The 19,251-nt window shown below is 41.6% G+C and overlaps 2 protein-coding genes across 6 annotated transcripts; both read right to left on the reverse strand.

Annotated features, from left to right (window-relative positions):
* Positions 1–4,227: 4,227 nt before the first annotated feature.
* LOC143179910 (monocarboxylate transporter 9) lies at positions 4,228–15,206 on the reverse strand. 5 transcript variants are annotated; one of them, XM_076379345.1, is made up of 11 exons: positions 14,856–15,206; positions 7,002–7,302; positions 6,791–6,934; positions 6,502–6,707; positions 6,215–6,443; positions 5,661–6,100; positions 5,353–5,581; positions 5,106–5,281; positions 4,808–5,030; positions 4,484–4,731; positions 4,228–4,408 (listed from the first exon to the last, which is right to left on the reverse strand). In XM_076379345.1, the coding sequence occupies exons 1-11, from the start codon at positions 14,946–14,948 to the stop codon at positions 4,259–4,261; spliced, it is 2,439 nt and encodes an 812-aa protein (XP_076235460.1). In that variant the 5' UTR covers positions 14,949–15,206; the 3' UTR covers positions 4,228–4,258. The 5 variants fall into 5 exon arrangements, with proteins under 5 accessions (XP_076235460.1, XP_076235458.1, XP_076235462.1 ...); XM_076379343.1 differs by having other exon boundaries at positions 5,661–6,118; XM_076379347.1 differs by lacking the exon at positions 14,856–15,206 and adding an exon at positions 13,613–13,749 and having other exon boundaries at positions 5,661–6,118.
* Positions 15,207–17,503: 2,297 nt separating this feature from the next.
* On the reverse strand, positions 17,504–19,212 carry LOC143179203 (heat shock factor 2-binding protein). Its single transcript, XM_076378312.1, has 6 exons — positions 19,156–19,212; positions 18,790–18,979; positions 18,600–18,715; positions 18,419–18,523; positions 18,104–18,369; positions 17,504–17,826 (listed from the first exon to the last, which is right to left on the reverse strand). The coding sequence occupies exons 1-6, from the start codon at positions 19,210–19,212 to the stop codon at positions 17,505–17,507; spliced, it is 1,056 nt and encodes a 351-aa protein (XP_076234427.1). The 3' UTR covers position 17,504.
* Positions 19,213–19,251: the final 39 nt, after the last annotated feature.

The raw sequence follows: 19,251 nt of genomic DNA on the forward strand, positions 1-19,251 counted from the left end.
TCATTTCACGAGATCTAAAATGCACAATCACCGCAGGCTACCACAATGAAAACTCTGTCACAGAAAGAACGATATAAATATACACATTCACGTGTTGGGCCTTCCCCATGAATGGTGGACCAAATCCCGAACTGCACTCACGTGTGTGTCATGATCGTCGGTCAGCGAACCACGAACTGCAGGGTTTTTCACTCTGGGCAGCTTGACGTTGTCCTCTTCGCCCGAGGAAAAAGTGAGCCGGACGAGGAGAGAGCCATAAAGTCGAACGAAAGCTTGAATCGCGAGACGAAGAAAAAATACGGAAGACGAGCGAAAGAGGTGTAAAGGATGCTGAAGGATGGGCGACGATGCCCACGGTAGACTGTTGGAAAAGCGCGAGGAGCTGCTGTGGTAAAACGACAGTAAACGTCCGACGAGCCACTTGCAATTCTCGCGCAATAGAATGGAGGTGGTGTTATTCCGAACCTCCGTTCGGTTTCTTGCCCCTCCTGTTGCACTTGATGGCGCTTGAACGAAAGTGTGAGTTTACTTAAGGTAGGTCGCGCCAAGAATATACGCCTATCGCGCGACGGACTTCTGCTTGTTCCGAGACCGAGGGAGATAGAAAAGGGAACGAACCCTCAAGGGAAAGACGCGAAACGGTACTGCGAGTTCACGAGACCTGGGAAAACATTGTCCGAGAAGTGGGAAGAGACGTGGAAAGATTTTTCGCAGAGTGGTCCAGTGTCTCGTGACACAAGCCTTCGGATTTTTGGGTGTGCTCCGCCTTTCACTCCTATAGCAGTGACTATCCTTGATACTTTTACCACATTTGCGTTATACAGGGTGATTATTCTCAAGGTGAAACCGACGACGATGCAGTTTCGACGAAAGTGTCTTTTTTTTTTTTTACTAAAATCTGCATTTTGGATTTCTACAATTGAGAGCTCCAATCGAAAACAAAGATCCACAGTGTTATCAATTTAGGAGGTAAGAAGTTGAAGAAGACATTATCTTTACGGGGAAAAGGATATTATAAATTAGAGTACTGCCTATAGCAAAGAGAAAAATAATCACTTAGTTTCAAAAATGAATTAATGATACCTCTTTTTCGCTAAACTCTTTAATTAAGTGGAAATTCAGGCTTTAAGAATGCTTGCATAGACCACGTTATATGAATCATCCTGTAGATCTGAATTTGAGCACTTTGTTCTCAAGTTGAACATGTGGCGAGTGTACACGGATATAAATTAATACTCTACTTTTGTTTTTCCATTTTCTTTTTGTTATTCGTGTGAATTTGAAGGCCAGAATAAGAATACTTTTGATCTTGAGCTACGTCAAGTAAGATCGTAATAAACGCGATCATTGCAAACACGTTATTCGACCTCTGGCATATGAGGATGTAGATCAAACGTGTAAATGCGTATCAAAGTTCATAAAAGTATCACAATTGGTATGCAACGATATAGATAAAGAATAAAAACGGTAAATAAAGAGAGTTCAAAGTATAATCGTAAAAAGTAATAATAGTCGGTCAGTAACCGATATTTAGCAATAATGCAAACTGGTTGGGGTATCATAATGTTTTATTGCTAATAATTTCTTGCGTACTCGTAACTTACATGTAGCGAGACAGTTGTCAACATATAAGAACGGTTGCAAAGAGATCGAAGAGAACGATCGAAAAAATGAAGATGACGCACGTGACGGATAACTTTGTCGATCGAAAAATACTCGTGCCTCGTATCGTAGGAACGTGGGGAGTGTTGTCAGTCGTAGATAAATAAACAAGCCAACGCAAAGTTTTAGTAATAAAAATTCATAATTCCTCTTCAATTTCAATAAACGTCACCTAATACATTTCTCCATCTTTGTACCATATAGCATAATATATATATACCTCACTTTTCTTCTCATTTTCTTTTGTTTAACATATGCACAAGATCATGTCGTGCGCACGTGTGCATGTATGAGTGTGTGTGTGTATATAAGTATTTCAAAACGTTCATACGCATGTATGCCTTGTATTATGCACACATGATAACAGACAGCAAACACGGGCCTCATGTATATATTTCTTCTAATCCATGTCCCGCCTGTTTTCCAATCATACATACATATGAAAAAACATGCGCATGCGAAATGCCACATGAACACGCGCGTCGATATTATTTATATATTCTATATATAATGTGTGTAGGTGTGTATAACTGCAGGACTCGTCGCGGCACGCGTGCACACGTACACACTTCCGGTTGAGTAGTAGCATGTATACATTATCATATTTGATTCAAACCACAAGAAACACAGTCTCCTGCACAACGATCATTTACGAATAAAAATAAGTGTTGTAATAGTTGTACTAATTTAATATACTGTAATAGTAATAATAGTGGTAATAGTGATAGCGGGTAGCAGCTATAATAATAGCACTGTTGGTATTATCCTTATCGATTGCAACAGTTCTTTCTTGTTTCATCCTTCTCTCTGTTTGTGCCACATCCGAATCGTAGTTGCATACCGATAATTGATCAGTGTAGCCATTACCGATAATTATTATATACAATGTACATACAAGTGTAACACTTGTATCGTATGCCGTTTAACAAGATTTACAATCAACTCCGACTCGTTTCTCTTCGTTATCTATGTAATGTATATATAGGTATATAAGTATATAAATGTTTGTATAGAGAAATACATACATTTATATATTTATATGAATCATAGGCATGTATGCATTTGTAAACAAAAGTACTGTATAATTGAAATAATGTTCATTCTCTATTCGCGACACAGTCAGTAATTAATTAAGTTACTTACATGATACGAGTGACATGAGAAAATCGTTATGTTCTCGCCGGGCGTTCTAGCGGTGAACACCTTTAACTAATCGAAAATTAGTTTGTGTTAATTAATGTGCTTTCGAGCTTTTCTTTCTTGTACACATATATATTTATATATATCTTCGCGACAGTCACTTCTGTGAACTAAATGATTAATTTACACAAACTAGCTGTGTCAGACGTTTTCTTTTCTTTTCTTTTCTTTTATACATTCAACAAAATAATCGTTCTAGCTGAATTATTAATATATTAATAAGTCTCTATCTAACAGCTCTTTAATGGTTTCATTGATAAATATATTAATACAGAGAGGACCTGCTTGATAACGAGATCCCGAAAACAGAAATCATTCTATTTCGCCTAATTTCGAAATTCATTATACGCTACTTTACAATTGTCTATATATTATTTACAATTTTTTCCGCAACAGCGAATTACCTATCTCTGTACGTAATTCTCATAATCCACATACCGTTTTTTTACTCTTTCATCTTCCGACTATATAATATATATATATATATATATATACATTTGTTGTGTATGCAAGAAAAATATCTCTCTGAATGTTAATCGATTGGAATTGTAGTCTTTGGATTGCGACCAAAAATAGATTTAAATAACAAGTGTTATAGGTGGGGTAGTGTCGGTTAAGGATGGTCGATCGTGAAAGACATTGGCCGCGCTTACTCGTAAAACTCTACAGAGTCAAATGCGATGCTAACATAAATAATACCCGAAATACAAAATACAGAATAGGTAAATGTCCTTTCGTTGTTTCCAATACGTAAAAATTGCACCTCACAAATATAAGCAATTAAGTTACCCTTAATAGTACTTACGACAGAGGGGAGAAAACAGAGAGCCAGTCATCGCAATGAAGATTGACCATCCTTACTCTAAATCATAATATTCGTATCACCTATGATGAAGATTAATCTATCCTTTTTCAAGATATTCGATATGCAAGTGCAAAAGCATTTTTTTCCACTTTTCAACATTTTTTTTTCAATATACTGATTAATCTATACTGATTAAGTTAATAAATTCTTCTATCTATTATCTACTATTGACATAGGCAAATGAAGTCTTACACCTGATGGCATTTTTCACTTTGTATATATACATACATGTGTATATATAAATATTAGTCTCATAAAAAAAATTAGATACAATTGCAAAATTCTAAGTACGTTAAAAATACCATCAGGTTATACTCATTAATTTGTGCTTTATCCGTTAAAACTGTATAACGAAGAAGTACCTTTTCTCAGACCTTCTCAAAAGCAGCAGCCCTATCACAGTGTGGCTCGGAGGTGAAGGCGATATTTCTCTCTCTCGCTCTCGCTCTCGCTCTCACTCTCACACTCTCTCGTTCGCTCGCTCTCTCTTTCTCTCTCTCTCTCTCTCTCTCTTCTTAAGCGAAGCAGACTTTATAAAACAGATTCTATTTGTTTAATTTCTTTCTCCGGTGGTTCTTGTGGTGATGGCGCTGTTTCTACAATTTCTGGAATATCTTCCTCGTTCTCTTCCTCGATATCTTCATCGATTGGAGTCAATGTATCTAATATCACAGGCTGAGTCTGTAACAGGTTTTAATTTTATTGTTACAAATATTAGTTGCATAACAGAGATATCAAACATCTTCGGATGCTTACCTGCGGTTTTGTGCACCGTTTCATTGCTGGAGCCATGAAACTGGTGACGGTGCTCATAAAGAAGAAAAATCCTGCCATAAAGAATGGGATGCTATAGCTTTGTGTTGCGTCATAAACGGCACCAGCCAAAGGCGAGCCAACAATGGCAGCGGCTCCTCTGAATAAAATTAAAAGGCCGAATGCATTCGTTAATTTGTCTAAACCCAGGAGGTCTACTAGAATGATTGATGTCAAAGAAATGTATCCAGCTGAAATGTTAAAAAATAAAAAATATTAAAACTTGGAAGTCTTTAATAAAACTGTTCTGTTAAACTGGATACTCACAAATAGCTATACCAAAGAAAATACTCATAACAATATAAGCAGCGTAAGAATGGCAAAACGGAGTTGCAGCTACAGCAACTGTTGATATAATTAAACAGATATTATTCAGTAGTAAGGAGTCCACTTGAGGAAAGTCTGCAACGTATCCACAAGCTACACGACCCACAGTATTAGTGATACCAATTATGGACAGCAAGAATGAAGCAGAATTGCTTTCGATTCCCTAGAGATTGTTTAGAAATATATTATATGAAACACTATTTGATAAACAAAAGACACATTTTAATATTTAACTTACATCTAAAACCGCAGCATCTACTAAATATACGAAAGGAACATATAATCCAGCCATTCCAAAAACGTTACTGATTCCAATTAGGAGAAATACTGGGTCTTTTAATAGAGATACATCCATCATGGTTGCTAAAGCTTCTTTGAATGATTCGGGTAACACGCAACAAGGGAATAGTGGTTCTAAAATATTTATAGTTTTTTAGTTAGAAATTTGTGAATCGTTTCATATTTTCGTATGGAGTACTACTTACGTTCAGATGCCCTCTCAACGTCGGTATCTTTAACATCCCCTCGAACAGATTTTGGTAGAGAGACAACACTTTGACGATAATTCGCAATTGACTTTTGACTCTGAAACTCTGGCAAATTAACTACACTTCCGGTGTAAAAAATGTCTTTTCTCGACAAAGGCCGAATAATCTGTGGTTTATCCTTTGGAATACTAGATTTGCTAGTTGTAAACGTAATACTTTCGCCATCCTATAAACATATATATCAGGTATTATAGACACTTAACAGTTATATGTTCGCAGTTATAAATCACAATAAAAGTTCTTACATCCATATCCGCATTATTAGTCCGCGAGCCCATAACGCTGCTCGTAGAAAGTCGTAAGTGCAAACTTTTTCTAATATCGCCATTCGAATTTAACGTTGTTCTAGAATTCTTAATCGCGCTAAGACTTGGCTTGTACCTCTCACCAGTACTAGTTTTTCGAATTCTATCGAAGAAAGGTACAGATCCATTCTTAGGTAAACCTTGAACATGAGTTGTGAAAGCAGGTTGTGAAGCATTTCTAGGCATTACTGGCTTGAATTCGCTTTCAGACTTTTCCGCTGTATCTTTCGAATCTTTGGTATCGTCAATATTTTTTCTACTTTTTGACTTGGTGGGAATATTTTTCAAATCCATACTGCCGCTATTACTAGTCGCCCCGCTCGAAGAGTGTTCTTGCACTTTCACTTCTGATATAGTGGGGAGGGTCGGTACCGTCGGAACTGGTGTTAAAGGAGTTCCTTTAATATTATGAGTATTGAATAAAGTATATTTGAGAATATTTTACTTCAATTTCTTTTCAATGTTTCTTTAACTGAAAATTAAGATATTCTTACCAGGCACTAGTTGGTCTAAATTGAAACTGGAGTGTACACCAGGATCAATATTAATAGGCATCTTCATTCTCTTTTCCATGGATCCATCAGGCAATTGAACCATGAAGTAAGAACCTCCAATACTCCCACGCTCCATTTGAAACCGTTTTTCTTCTGCCATTCTTTGTAACAACGGTTTAACAGAAGATGGCTTTGGATACTCTAATGGCCTCATCAATGCACCAAACACCTGAAATTCGCCTAACATTACTATCAAACTTACAATGATTTCACGATTAATTACTTACAGCACAGTTTAAAATAAGGCCAGCAAGAATTAAATTTGCTCCTTTCCAACTATACGCTTCTAATAACATTGTTGCTAATGGTGCAAAGGTAAATGTGCCAAATCCTGAACCACATACAGCAATACCAGTAGCTAGAGATCTTTTGGTTTCAAAATAATAACCTACGCAAACTACTGCTGGTAAATATATTAGACCAAATCCAATTCCTGGAAAAAATCGTACAATTAAGTATGGAATGTTAACAATAATTGAAAATATTGTATACTGTAATGTGAAATATTTGTCGTACCTCCCATGACACCATAAGTCAGCATAAGCATATTTACACTGGTTGAAAATGTTGAAAGTACAAATGCTGCTGCACCTAAAAAACTTCCTGCCATACATACTGCCCTACATCCATATTTATTAGTTAAAGCACTGACAACAGGTCCTAAAAGTAAATATTATTATTTACATTGAAATTGTAATATAGTAGACCTTATTTCACAAAAACTTACCAGCACTAAGGTACATGCCAGATAACAATGAACCAACCCATGCAGTTTTGCCTTTTCCTTCTTCAAAATATGTAACAAATTCTCCCAGAAAAACACCAAACGTATAGGCAATACCGTCCACTATCATGTTACACATGAATGAAGCAAATACCACCACCCAACCATAGCCACCATCAGGTGGTGGTGGTATGTCATGGTATTCGCACAATGATCCCCCTTCATCCTCTGGAGATGCTTCATCACCCCCTACATCTGTACTGGTTAGTCTTGCATGTTCTTCCACAGAATATTCACTTTCCGTCTGTAATGAAGCAAAAATATTTCTCTTTGAAATTAGTTATTCACATCAGAGATATAAAGTAAAAGAATCCTCTAAAGCATCATAATCATAGTTAGCATGTAATGAATGCAACCTAAGTTGTTTTTAGTAAAACAGTTGAACGAATGTTTTTTAAGGTCTATTGCATTGTAACTTTGATATTTGTGTTTGCCTTGAATAAAGAAGTGGCAGTTCACCTTGAGTGTTGCAAGAAGGAGCATCCATTTACGCATACACCAATACATAAAGACAGACCTACATCATGGGTATCTATACCTTTCATGGGATTGATTGATTAGGAACTATTGGAGACTCAAAGGAATTTGAGAAGTAAAAAAAGAGCATTTCAAAGCAGTAAAAGTTGTATAAAACTGTAGGACGATAAATATTATATTACGACGCACGCAGTTCCGGAAGATGTCTTCCTAAGCGAAATGCGAGAACGAACGGTCGTACGATAAGATGATCTCATAACGCAAACGTGAGCATAGATAGTGTATATGGCTACCGTGACTTAACCGGTCCCTAAGGCTACGTTTATTCAAGGTAAAGCAGTGTTTCCACTGAATCTAATAAAGAGGAAACGATATCGACCATGCGATACACTCGTGCTTAACAAAGCGCTCCACCTTTCCTATCTAGATTTTTGAAATTACAAAACACCAATAATAAAACTCGATCGTTTTGCTTGTTCTGTGATTCGAACAAGCCCAACATACCTCGAAAAGGGAAAATTCTGGGGAATTATTTCGCAGACATTTCGGGCGAATAGAGGAGTCCCGATCAATGACCTCGAGGAGGCGACACATTAACGAATCGAAACGGTAGCAGTGGGCAACGCGTGTATACAAGTGTACCGGATGGATCTGGTAGTGACTTAGCCGAATGCAAGGAAGGTCAGCCCGATCAGCTGATCCACTGTCATTAGGAATCGGCAAGGCATGCGCCACCTAACGTCAAGGCGAAGGAACCTCGGGTAGAAAAAGAGAGAGCATTGTTTTCGACCTTGTTTCCGTGACGGTCGGTGTCGCGAATTGCGAATTCGCGACGGATGTGAATGCATGGATGCATAGCCGCGAATGCGCACGTATGCGCACTCGCCGCGGCTCGGTGCACGTTTCGTGCGTCGTCACTCCCACAAAAGCGTAAATTACGTTCGGACTGTCAAGGCTAAGTCACGTGTCGTCCCCAAACGAGCGAAGGGCCGAGGCGAATGAGATCACTCGAGAACGAAAGTCGAGGGGGCGCGTACACGGCATACGCAGGCGAATGCAGGCGAATGCAGGCGAATGCAGGCGAACCCAGGCAGACGCACGCGGTTTAGCAAAAGAACAGAGACAGAGAATCCACAGGAACGTACCGTGCTGATCTTGCGCACGCGACGCGAGCCGTACTGGCTGTACTGCGACTTGTTGAGCGACACACGCGACATTCTACGATCGCCTTAATGTCACACACCGCTCCTTTCCGTCGTGTCCGGCCACCACGCACACGTCGTGCAAGAGTTCTATTTTCGTGTGAAGTAGTGCGCGCAGCTGCGCGCCGTCTACGCGTTCCTTCCTCCTGGTCGCTTGCGATAGCTTTGCTACCGCCACTTCTGCGCGCTTTAAACTCCCCCTGGCTGCCAGGAGCAGAGCAGTATCACTCGTCGAAATCTGCTGCCATGTCCTCGCGTTTCGCACTCGACCGCCGTGCGTCAGCCTCTGTCGCCCCTCTGTCGACGATGCGACGGAGCAACGAGGAGAACGGGAGAACAGCACACCGAACGGTTACAGGCTGCAGCGAACGAACGCAGCGAGCGTCGCGACACGGGCCACGATGCACATAGAGCGTCTCGGCTCAGGTCTTCGACGAGGTCCAGCGGCCAGACACTCGATGCACGCGAACGAAGCGACACTGCACACCTCCTCGCGAAACAATACGACACGCGCGAATTGTCATGACAACTCTGCCGGAGGGAGAAGGCTTGCCCGTTCGCGAATACGCGTGTTTATAGCTGCCGCGCGTACCACTGCTCGCTAAGGAGATTCTATTTATACGCGAATACGCGTCGACTGCGCTTTCTTCTCTCGCGAGCTTCCTCGAACCGAGCTACTCTCTTCACTGTACTTCGCGGCCGAGGCTCTTTTTCCTCTGTCACTGTGTCCCGACGATTTTTCATCGACGGAAGCGACCAGGTGATATTGATAGGAGGCGAATCATTGATATGGTTATGGAGCACGGATGGTCTTTTTATTTCACGATTTATTCTTGGATGCACTCGAAACACGCGAACGGCTCAGGCTGAATAGTACAATCCTTAGCGAGTTTTCAGTTTGGAAGAACAAAAGAATTCCACGGCACGAAAGAGCTCGAGGCCCTCGGTGAAGCGGCACTGATCGCCTGTGCGCGAAAAGTTAACCTATAAATGCGAAGCGTCGCACACGCGTCCCCACCCTGTCACAATTACGTGGCGCGATACTAGACTACTACGATATACATGTACGAACCATCCATCATCGGCTATGACTCCAAAAGAGGATTTCGACTTTTCAAAGTTTTTTCTTCTGTGAAATGTGGGCGTTAAAGCACTCGTTTAATGCTTAACTATTTATACTGAAAAGATATAAATATTTTTGTTTTTCCCATTTAGGCAAATGAGCTGCTCATATGTCGAATCGAATACAACGATTACGTAGGAATTCGAGAACGACGTTATTGACTTATTGGTTAACGGTCGAATTTTGAGAGTTGCATGTTACCAAACGCGGTAAGTTTTGATACAAAGTGATTCGCTTAAAATGATTTGCGTCCTTACGAAAGTTGGTTACATAAACGAAAGCTATAAGGTATTAAGTAGCTGGGACAATGATGTAAACAGTCGTGTATACCTTCCCGCCGACATCGCGTTTCCTTTCGTTAAATAAAACGACTGGTAAAACCTATACATTCTGAAACCTGAAATTCACCGAAAGCCAATAAAAATAAGACGTGATTATCATCGTTCACACACTTCGTAACCATAAAACGGTCTCGAAACTAGAATCTAATCCCCAACGAATTAAAACAGCAAATACTAAACCCGCGATCGTTGAATTATCTCGTACCGTGCAAAAAACATTGGCGCGTCTTTAATGGCTCAGGCGATAGTCTTAGCAGAAAAATTCGCAATAATCGTCCATATGAGGAGATAAACAGCAACGTGTAATATCGCCGATAAATCGAAAATTAAATAATGAGGTAAGTGGGAACAAGAACCGGTGGTTCGGCTCGAGTCGAAAATTCGGAGTGGGCGAAGAAAGGAGAACGAAAATAAGCGGGCTCCCGTGACATTGTGCAGTACCGCGCAATGCCAAAAACCTCATAACATTCGCGTCGATTCGACGACGGATCGATCGCATTACTTCAAGGGTTACTTCTCCCTTTACAGGAGTACATAATGCGTGCGACGTGACTCAATGCTGCTCGGCTCTGCGTCCATCGAGGATGATTCACGTCGACCGGCGTAGTAGGACGAGATCCGCGAGTTATTTACTAACGAAACAACACAAACAGCTCGATTCGAACTTACGTTCAACGTGTCGATGCGTTGTTCCGCGTAAGCCATTCGTTCTACCGGTCAATCTTGCGCAGAAACGCCTCGAAAACGAACACAGCAGGGAGCCTACCTCTTCACCACCGAATGCAGTTTATGCAATTTTTAGAATATAGTCGGTCGGTTTTGTGCCGTTACCTCACTATTCAAATATTTGGCTGGCAACGCTCGTACTTCACGAAGAAAGTGACAGTTGCCGCCGTTATGACGAGCCGTCGTTAATGACTGTCTTCGAGATATCACGTCCAAGATCGAACGGCCGAATAGTCGAACGAGAAATATCGTGCATCTTTAGACTCGTTATGATTCTATCGTAGCGTGACACCGATTCACTAATAATCGTAAGCTCGTGCTTGCACTACTGGGAAATTGATGTTACACGCGAACCTAGGTTATCAAAATATTGTGATATCGAGAGGACCGACGGTACACGAAATTCTAGTTAATCGATAGCTATCTGGCACTCGTGTGTTTATCGAAAATTACTAAACAATCGAGTTACTAAGGGGTAGCGAGGCGAGGTAGAGGGAGGAGCAAGTAATTATCCTGAACACGATCTCGAGTTGTTGAACAGAAGTAGAGATATACGAAGGTTTAGAAAATACGTGGTAAAGAAACTAGTGCTCCAGAAGATTAGACGAAATTTAATGCGTGACCCACATAGACAAATGCGAGACTTCGTGAAGTAGCAATCCAAGAACAAAGGATAGAAAATGACTGAATGTATTCGCGACACAAAAGTACCTAGATTGAAAAGACTGTAACGGTGCAAACACTTGAAAAGAATTAGTACACGATAAAAGGGATAGGTAGCGACAGAAGAGAATAGTAGGACTGTTCGATCACGTGGGAACTCAGTGTGCGCTGCAACGCGTTCCATGATGCTCGTGTGTCGGACGTCGCTTATGAATTAATTAGATAACAACCAGCGGCAATTAAAGTCGAAGGCACGAACGCCGCACCATCTGCTTCTCATCGCCGCGGAAAAATTAGCGACGAAGCCACGCAAACGGTACCACTAGACCCGAGCCAATTCGCAATAATTAACAAAACGCTGTTTACTTCTCGTCCAGAGATCTCGAAACTCGAGTAACAGAGCTTCTCCAAGATAACTCCAGAGAATGAATAGATTCGAGACGAGTTGATAAAGCAACGTTCTACTCTGTATTTTAACAGGGAAAAGTTGTACGAGACTTGCAGTAACCGGCGAACATCTGGTTCCTCGTATTCTCGGAAAAGTTAACAGTGACGTCTTGAAATGAGTCAGAAAATACCGCCTCGCGATGTTTTCCTGAATCGCTATTGTTTACGTCGGCGTCGTTAGCCTCTTCTGTGCTCTTGTTGCCCCAGTTTGCTTAGGACCGCGAGATACTAGGGAGCTGCGATAAACGATGCAGTCAGAAAGGAAGAGCAACGTTCCCGCAGTTTCGATGAATCACAGTCCCACAATGTTTGCATATTCGTTCTAATTAGCATAGTCTTACTGAACCCTCGTATCGACAATATTTTCGTGAATACGAATTCGTAACTTCTTCGTACATTTTTACGAAAATTGAAAATAATCGAACTGTTGTAATTGGGCGATTACCAGAAGCTTGAGAAATCGATAAATCGTTGATACTGCAACCTAATCAATTTGGAGGAATTATGGGCATCAACGATTCCTAATCGCGACGATTAAGTCCGTATTCTGTAGCTAATCCTCTATATCATTAAAAATCGAAAGTCGATTCCATTTATTACATGTTTTCATTTCGTCCAGAAAAGTTTCCTGCTCGAGACTTGTATGTTTCGTACAGAAAATCGAAGCACGTTATTGAATTGATACGAACTGAGTGGTCCTTCGGAAAAGTAATTGAAATCGTATCGACGGACACGTATTCGTGTTTACGTGCTTCAACGTTGGCTGACCAAATACCTCGGGGATAAGGGGAATACTTGACATCGATATAGAACGATAACAAATTCAACAAACACTTAAAAGATAAGGCGTTCGCGAGCAATAAAGTACATTCTTAAACCGTTATTCGGTACGAATTCATTACGAATTGCGAAGCGACACGTGATGCCGTCTACAATGAAAATGGGTACTGAAGGGGGACGACTCCACCTAGTATTTATGCAACAGGATATTTGTGCGCGAAATCTGCCCTCTACGTTGCTATTGGTAACTATAAGGACGACCAAGCGTAATAACCTTCCCATAAATTTTCTCATCGTCAGTGATCGAATCACGTAGAAGCTACTCTCCCTCAAGTAGATTACGTATAAGCCCCAGACTTCGCCGGTTAAATTTGAGGTACCTTGTTAAGGGTGACAACTGCGTTGAGAATATATTGCGTACGATTCCTCAAAACGAAAAATTCCGTAACACGCGCTTTTAATGTGAAAACACGCCCACCCAATGGTCGTCGCCGTTTTGCTACCGATACGAGTCGAATTCGTGCTAACTCGTGAAATTGTGTCAGACCACGTGGTGGATCGTGCTGTATCGGCTTTTCTCTAAATCGAAAACGGTCGAGTTTACGAGGGTTATAAAGTGATCGAGTTGCTAAGAAGTTGCTCGTAACACAGTGTATCGTGCGAGAGATCGAATTGTATCGATTACATCGACTTGAATCGTAAGAGAGTGACATTGGTGTAACGGATAGAAAACATGAAGAACGAAACGATAGAGACTCTGTTGCCACGGCAGAAGTGAAGTATTGTTTTACGTACCTTGTTCTTAGGCGACATCGCGCGATAGCAACGTTTGACGGGAACGTTCTATCTGAATGAAGATGGAATACACCCTCTTGTGATGAGTGAGTGAGCGAATGAGAGGGAAAGAAAGAGAGATGGCGGGACTTGCGCCACCTGAGTGGACACCGTCCAGCCACGGTACCAGAGACAAGCGATACGAAAATGCGCGCTGCTCAACCACCGGCTGACTTATCGCATCGCGAACGCGTAGTCCATCCGATTCCCCACTCTATGGAATCTCCATCTCGCTCCGAGTCCCCTCTGGTGTCCTATCGAGTCTCGCTTTATGCCCTCCCTCTGCTTCCCTACCGATTTCCCTCTCTGCACCAGCCTCTCTTTTCCTCTCTTTTCCTCTCTTTTCGTTATGCACCAGGCCCATGTTAACCGTCCCCATTCCGTCGCTACAGATTTCCACGCAACGACATTAGTCATGATGCCGCACGGTCACACAAACGAACAAAGCGATCTATCGATAGGTACAAAGTTCTAGCCGCGTGCCTCCCGATATCCCGAGTATGCGCAAGATATCGCGGTCGGATGAAGATCTTGCCGGCCACTGAGGCCGATGATTCTCAAAGTGCCGCGATACGGGGGAACAATACTGCGATAGAATAGAAGAAGAAAATCGCGTGACACGAATACCGATCTGCGCGAACAAATTCATACAGATTTTTCTTCGAGACTCGATAGAAGAAACGGAGGTCTCTTAATGAGACGAGGTTTATCCGATATCCAGGATCACGTGGGAATGTTTCGATATCGTAACTGCAAAGATCAGGCTCTGAGCTATGCAAAGAGTTAAACTGTTTTTTACATGTATATTGTTATTTTTATTTCAGGATTTACTTCTTGAGACTCGTTTCTTAGACTCTGCACATTCCAATCATAAACGCGCTTTATAAGCCACACATTCGAGGGCATTTCGTCACGGAAGGGGCTTTAGTGCAGATGCGCGAATCGTCTATGTTTTATGACGAAAATAGAGTGCCAAATCATTGCGTTCGGTTCTCCCACTTTGCGCGTGGGAAACGCAAACTTACTTCAGCCGATAATTCTACGCTTATACAGTAGCGGCATTGTGTGCATTCAAAGCGAGCTCATTCTCTAATAGTCGGCAAATCGGTGTAGATAGTTAAAAAAAAAAAACAAAACCAGGAAGCAAAGAAGTAACTAATGCTTGCGTGTAAGACAAGGCTAAAGCTACCCTGGAGGGACTTACGATGTTATTGGCCGTTGGTTTCGGATTGATTTGCAGGCCATCGTCATCAACGATCTGCCCCCCGATTTGTTCGTGGCTGCTGGCGGGGCCCATCTCGGCGCCACGGCGCCCACTCGAAACTCGGTTGTCACTGGGTTGAACCGATCGAGACACCTACAGTTACGCGACCCCGGTGTCCGCGTCCACCGACGGACGAGGAACGACGCGAGATCTTAGCGAAGCACCAGCCGGATGGCACCTCGTTCGGGCGGTCCGGTGCGCGCCCTCTCGACTCCTTTATAAGCCCTCCATCGGCGCTGGATGGAATCCTGGAAGTAGCAGCTGCTTGGCGACAGCTCCTTCCGGGCGTTTCCGCGTCCCCTCAGTCCATCGGCGTCCCGCAGCGCGCAAGGGCCTTCCGAAACCGATCTTCCTCGCGGCCCAAGGACTCGTTCGTCGCCGCGCTCGTCAGACGTCGATCATACGTCACCGGTCGTCTCTCCTCAGGGTCGTGCCTCACGACCAGCTCGTCGAAGCTGCGACACGACCGCCACCACTGCCACCAGATTCGAATCGTTCGGAACTTCGGCCACGACCGCGACGAGGAGGACGTCGGTCGTGTCCTGCACAGCCGAGTTCGCGGGGATTCGATCCGCTGAGCAGCAACGAACCGCGATGGCCTGTTCGATTAGGAGAAAACCGTCGCGATCGCGGGTGCAGATCGCGCGTTTAGCGCGTTTCGCGAGACTCGGTTACGAAAGTAGACGTGAAAATCCCGTTGGAATGAATTTTCTCGCAGACGATCCCGCCGCGGGTGGGTAGCGCCGCGGCGCCCCGGGATCAATAAAACGACCGCCCGGCCGTCGCCTTTCCTAGGTCCTGCCTGCCTGCCTGCCGTGATCTCCCGTTTGCGCGACGCCGGACGTCGCGACGCGTACTCCCCGCCCTCCCTCTCCCCCCTCCCCCAGACGTCCGACGCCAACTACGTCACGGAGCAGGCGCGATTCCGCGTCGCGCACGCCCCCACGCGGACTTTCCCCACGAGTGTGCGCAGCTCGATTATCGACGCGATAGTGAGTCGGTATTATCATGCGTCTATATACGTATTGCTCCTCTCTACCTGCTATACTATCTCTTTTTCTCTCTCTCTCCCTCTCTCCCTATCCTTCGTTCACGCCTTTCTCTGTTCCCCTTTATGCGGGAGAATGAAACGAGATAACTTGTGTAGATTATTCACTCCTGTTCTTGTCAATGGCTTGCTTTTTTTTTGTGATCGATGGAAGTATGGTGATGCGTATTGATAATGAAAGGTTTTTGTAATGTGGGTGATGTTTGGTTTAATGGGAAGAGGTGAGGGAAAGATAAGACAAAGGAATTATTAGTTATACTTCTATGCTGCCTACTTGGTACGGTTGAGGTACTAAATTTGAAAATGTGAGACTAAGTTAGAGTGAGGTTTTTATTTTAATATGTAATCGGTTTTTAAACGTTGTCATGGAGATTGTTAGAGGACCGAGTTTTTCGAGATTGTTGATTATTTGATCGATTGTGCGAGTCACTGTACCTTTCACCTTCGATTTCCGTTATTCCATTATAGCCATTGAATCGACTTGGAACCTGTGACCTTTTATCGTAATTAATATTTTGCACCAAAGAAAGATGCTATTTTTATAGGGATTGAGTTTCTTTTAGTATACATAGCCTCTGACTTTGAAATATTAAAATACAGTGATAGAAATATGTATCTATTGATTTATATCGATGGAACTTGCGAAATTGTATATTGTAATATTCTCTTGTTTTCAAGTTCTAATATTTAGGTCTCAATAAATTCCGGCTTATCGAAAGGTGTAAACTTATTACTGCAGAGTAGTTGCATAGCATGTGCAAATGTTTTCGCTAGGGTTGCGACTCTGAGGCGAAATACCGCAGTGTTCGTTGTTATGGCGGATACCGCAACCTTCAAACACGAAGGCCACCGATCCTCGACGAATACAACTAGTCTAGCATGTTGGTAATCGTGTCTATTGCATTATATGGACACACTTTGCGTATCAATTACAAGACGAAAAGAATCAAATAATTTCTATCAGACTTCTTTCAACTTTTGCACAATTTATATATAGAACTCTGTATGGATATTCAAGAGAATTGACGATCGTTCAAAGAAATTTCATATAGCCTTTCTGATTCATTTCTTCCTGTAGAATCCCAAGTTAAAAAAAGCTTCGCGTTAGTTTATTGTTACGAATCTACGTCACTAGAGGAGATACACACATTTCAGTTTAATTGGTTAGAAAATATTTGTGCGTCAAATTATGTACGTTTCGCTACATATAACTGTATGCATAATCGATTTCGTGTTATTCCGTACGCTATTCCACACAATTGCTCTTATTTTATAGCTGCATAAGGCAGATCGATATTCGACAGTTTTCGGACTAGTCACGAACATGTTCCCAAGGATATCTTAATGTTTGACATCGACGCAACTCGTTACCGTTTAAGTAAAAACATCGGATTAAACCGTTTGGAATATTAATTTTATTATCGCCATTTCGCCGAGAACGTAAATTAAACAATCACGTCAATGAATTTTTTTTATTGACAATGTTAGGTTACGCGACACGTTTAACTCACAATCAGCGCAAATAGCTGAAGTGTAATCGTTTAATTTTGGCTTATATATTTCCGCGACTCTCTCAAGTGTTTAACAATTTGTTTCGCGAGAGTACTCATCTCGTTTTTATTCGAGGCAGCGATGTCCTCTATCTTGGCCATCGGCAGAGTCGTGATCAAGTCCTGAATGTATCTGGGATTGGTTAAATCATACGTGATCGAGTGCAGCACGCGTAGGCAAAGTAATTGTATTTTGTCTGGCAATGAATTGTTCTCTAGATAATAATTCAGAACGTCTCCTACTCGTGACTCGAACAGGTGCTGCAAACCGGTTTTATTCACACTGACATTATAAAATATCATGAGCATCAGTCTACAAAGGACAGAATAAAATTAGAAACAAAGAGAACTCGATCATCTCTGTAGTCGAAGTAAAATTGCTTAGCTTCTCAAGGCCAATTTTTCGGCTAAACAAATTGCTGCGTTTCAAAGCGGACAAGGGGAGGAGAAAACAAATACAGTAGTGAGGTGGTCGAATTGCACGTAACTCGAATAACCTTGAGCAGCCAACTATTTCCTGTTTTGATAGATCATTACACCATTTCAGTATTTAAAGAATTTATACGTAGTCTGCTTAAAAGTGAAATTACTTTTTCAAGGAAAGATAACCCTGTGATAAGGGCATTGTGGGTACCAGCTTTACCATTTTTTCTACAAAACTCCTACCATTTGGATTAGTAATTAAAAATTCGCGCCCTTCTGCACTCGCCGAGATGTTTGTTACGATTCCTAGTAGACCAATTAAAAACTGGTATTCGACGTTACTGGTAGGAGGAAATGCATTCCGATAAGTATTTATAAAAGCGACGAAAGTTCCAGCCGTCAGTGACAAAAGCTCACCGATTTTGTCCTGAAACTATAAGGACAGAGTTATTATGAAATTTAAAAAAAAAGTGTATACTCACTCCAGATAGCCAGACGTCGACGATTTCAGGAAATCTGGACGCACGCCAAGTTAGATTCCCCAAAACTGCTCCCAAAGTTGAGCAGTAGGTACTCTGATTTAAAGTCTAAACAAAAAATTGTACAATGCAATAGCATAATAAATTTGAATAAAAAATTGAATATTTATATCCTAAAAATTACTTGTTCTTTTAAATATTGTATCTCTTCTTGCGCCTTTTTATATGCCTCTATTTGTTGTTGCAACTGGATACGCAGTTGTTTACATTCGAGTTCTAGAATTGCAATTTGTTTCTTCTCTCCTACGATACAAAGAAAATACAAAAAATTGAAAAGAAAGTGACGTAATAAACTAAAACATGTATACACTGACCTTCATTATTCACTTGATCAGTAAAAGACTTTGGTAACGAATTCATAAGTTCTTGTATTTTATTGCTTTCTTCTAGCTTCAATTTTTCTAAATTAAAATCTAATCCCGATTCGGCAAGAGCCTGTGAAATGTCTTTTATAAAATTATAGAGCTTAGCCTTGACAATATTTAATGTATTCTCTATAGAAATCTAAAAAAAAAATATTTGATACGATCGCATTACGCGGAAATGAATTTCCTTCGGCGTCATATCCGGTCGATGTTCATATCGAACAAACCACAGATCGGAGAATCAGTAATGTTGACTTTAAACATTGAAGCACAGTGAAAATACTCATTAACAGTATGTAAATTTTACACAATTACCAAAAATTGTTCTTCGTCCCCCAGATTTGTTTCATTCGCTTGCGCAATTGCATCCATGTCTATTCAATTGAATTTTGCGCGAGTACCGGCAATCGT

Source organism: Calliopsis andreniformis, chromosome 5 (genome assembly GCF_051401765.1).
Source record: "Calliopsis andreniformis isolate RMS-2024a chromosome 5, iyCalAndr_principal, whole genome shotgun sequence".
In the NCBI taxonomy this organism is placed as follows: domain Eukaryota; kingdom Metazoa; phylum Arthropoda; class Insecta; order Hymenoptera; family Andrenidae; genus Calliopsis; species Calliopsis andreniformis.